The 2,362-nt window shown below is 24.4% G+C and overlaps 1 protein-coding gene across 1 annotated transcript; it reads right to left on the reverse strand.

Annotated features, from left to right (window-relative positions):
- Positions 1 to 1,408: 1,408 nt before the first annotated feature.
- LOC145844336 (uncharacterized) lies at positions 1,409 to 2,064 on the reverse strand. Its single transcript, XM_082951726.1, has 2 exons — positions 1,719 to 2,064; positions 1,409 to 1,635 (listed from the first exon to the last, which is right to left on the reverse strand). Exons 1-2 carry the CDS (start codon positions 2,062 to 2,064, stop codon positions 1,409 to 1,411), a joined length of 573 nt encoding a protein of 190 aa, XP_082807852.1.
- Between the last annotated feature and the right edge of the window lie 298 nt (positions 2,065 to 2,362).

Genomic DNA, 2,362 nt, shown 5'->3' on the forward strand with positions numbered 1-2,362 from the left:
TTAAACTCGACCTAAAAAAAATAGAAAAAATCAAAATAGTTGTATAAAGTTTTATCTTTTGTAAATAAAAAACTGCAAATTTATGAATTGTATGAAAATTTTAACTACTAAAAAAAACTTGGAATTCAAAAAATAACATAGAGGTTTTACCTTCAATTCTTAATTGGACTTAATTCGGTGCATGTTTAACACCCATATTTATAAATAAATAAATATACATATACATATATATAGAAAATTATGTGATAAAATAAACTTAATCACTTTCCACAGAGCTCACTTGATAAAGCTTTAAGTAATATAATGAAAAAGTTCGACTTTAAAAAAACTAGAACAAACGTTTAAAAAACAGAAAAATTTAAATATCAGCTTTAGGTTTGAAATGAATTGCACTTTGCTAAACAATAATATAAAGTTTATACAAAAATCAAAAACAACATAACTTAATTATTTTATTTTGTACAGTACAAATATTCAGTGCAAAATTAATCTTCCACCTATTAAACAACTTAAACTCACAAAACTCAAATTACTTTACTTTTAATACTTAAATAGTACGGAAACAAGTCTAAATTGCACAAAAAAAATTACATGAGTGCACAAAACTGAAGAAAAATTACACAGTAAAACTTAGAAAACTTTTATATTTGTTCGTTTTTAAGTTAATAATATTAATTTAAAATTTATAATGAAGTAGATTACATCGGGATGAACAAAAATTGATTTAATTTGATAAAAAAATTATGTTATAAATTTACAAGTAATAAACAAATCTTAGTTCAAAGACTTTTTCAAACTTTACACTATGCAAAATTAAAATATATGTTTTTAAAATCTTACAGAAAGCAAAAAACTTTTTTGCAATTTTAAATCGTTTGATAAATTGGTGATTAATACAAAATAAGATAGTTTAAGAGTTTGAATATGATAACTTAACTATCTTATTTTGTATTAATCACCAATTTATCAAACGATTCAGTATTGCAAAATAAGGTTTTATAGTTTAAGCATTCTTGTCACATCAATTATATTTTTATAAAGTCTGAACTAATAAAAATTTAGTTTGTTTCGTTTGCTATGAAAATGTAGTTAAAATGCTCAATTTATCAATATGATTAATCATATAAAAAAGTTGAGTATTAATAATAAAATCAGTTAAAAAACTTGGTTTAATATTTAATAATTACTGTTCTATAATACTTTTGTATATAAAACTAGATTATGTATAGACAAAAGTTGCTAACTAATAAATGATAATGACAAATAGTAAGATTTAGTTTATTATTAACAGGATACATTGCTCAGAAAAAAAGTAATTTGCAGACAAATCACAATAAAATTTAACATATATATACGTTAACTCAAAAAAGAAGCGTATTTTTTATACAGAAGAATTAATTAATTCTGTTCATTTTTTTCTCAAAAAACTCTGTAGTTCTTCTTCTGCACGATTTTTTAAACTGTTGCTCAAGTGATTTATACAAGGGAGAGCCTTATCGTAAGCATCTTTTGAAATTCTGAAAGCTTCTTCATCATTATTAAAAAAATCACTGAGAAGATCGGAGTAACTGTTTGCAATGCAGAGACGTACTTGGTGAGCTGCATTTATCCACTCATCTGCTATTCTCCTTGCTTCTAAAAAAATTGAAGTGCTTTGTTTTTATATTCAACGTTACCATTGTTTATTGCGCACAAAGCTAAGTCATGATATTGCAAACCTTCAAAACACCTGTAATCAGCAATAGATTCATAACTGATGTCTTTTTTAACAGGGTTTTTGTCTAACAGGTAGATCGCATCTTTACATAAATTACACAGGGCTTCCTCAGCATTGATTATTAAACCATTATCTAGTTCTTCATTTATGTTTTCATCATCTAGAATATTGTAAAATGGGGTTTTCAATTCAAAAAGACTATCGAAAATAAGCAATCTTTCAGAAAAATTGAGCGGACATTCCAATCTAATCACTTCTTTCATATTAGCAATCACATTGACATATTGAACATTTTCAAAGCATTCTTTAGCAAGAGCCACTAACTCTCTGTTGTTAAATTCAGACATTTTGAAAAACACTGAAAATTAAGAAAATTTTCAGCAAATGGAACTACTTATATGATGCAAGATAAGAACAAACTAGTTTTAAACAGTTAGATAATATAGATATAACTTTTTCTTTTGAACTATGTTATAAACTTTTATAACCTTCAGACCTTTTTAATATCAGATTTTAGAAAATATTGAAAATGTTGTTACAAAAATGACGCTATTTAAAAGTAACGTAAAAACTGTTTTGTTTTAAAAAGATTTTCTGTTAATGAGTCAATAAAGTTGAAAAGTTAAGAAAAAACATTATCAAAAT

The sequence above is a fragment of the Thalia democratica genome, chromosome 9 (genome assembly GCF_965202585.1).
Source record: "Thalia democratica chromosome 9, ktThaDemo2.hap1.1, whole genome shotgun sequence".
Taxonomy (NCBI): domain Eukaryota; kingdom Metazoa; phylum Chordata; class Thaliacea; order Salpida; family Salpidae; genus Thalia; species Thalia democratica.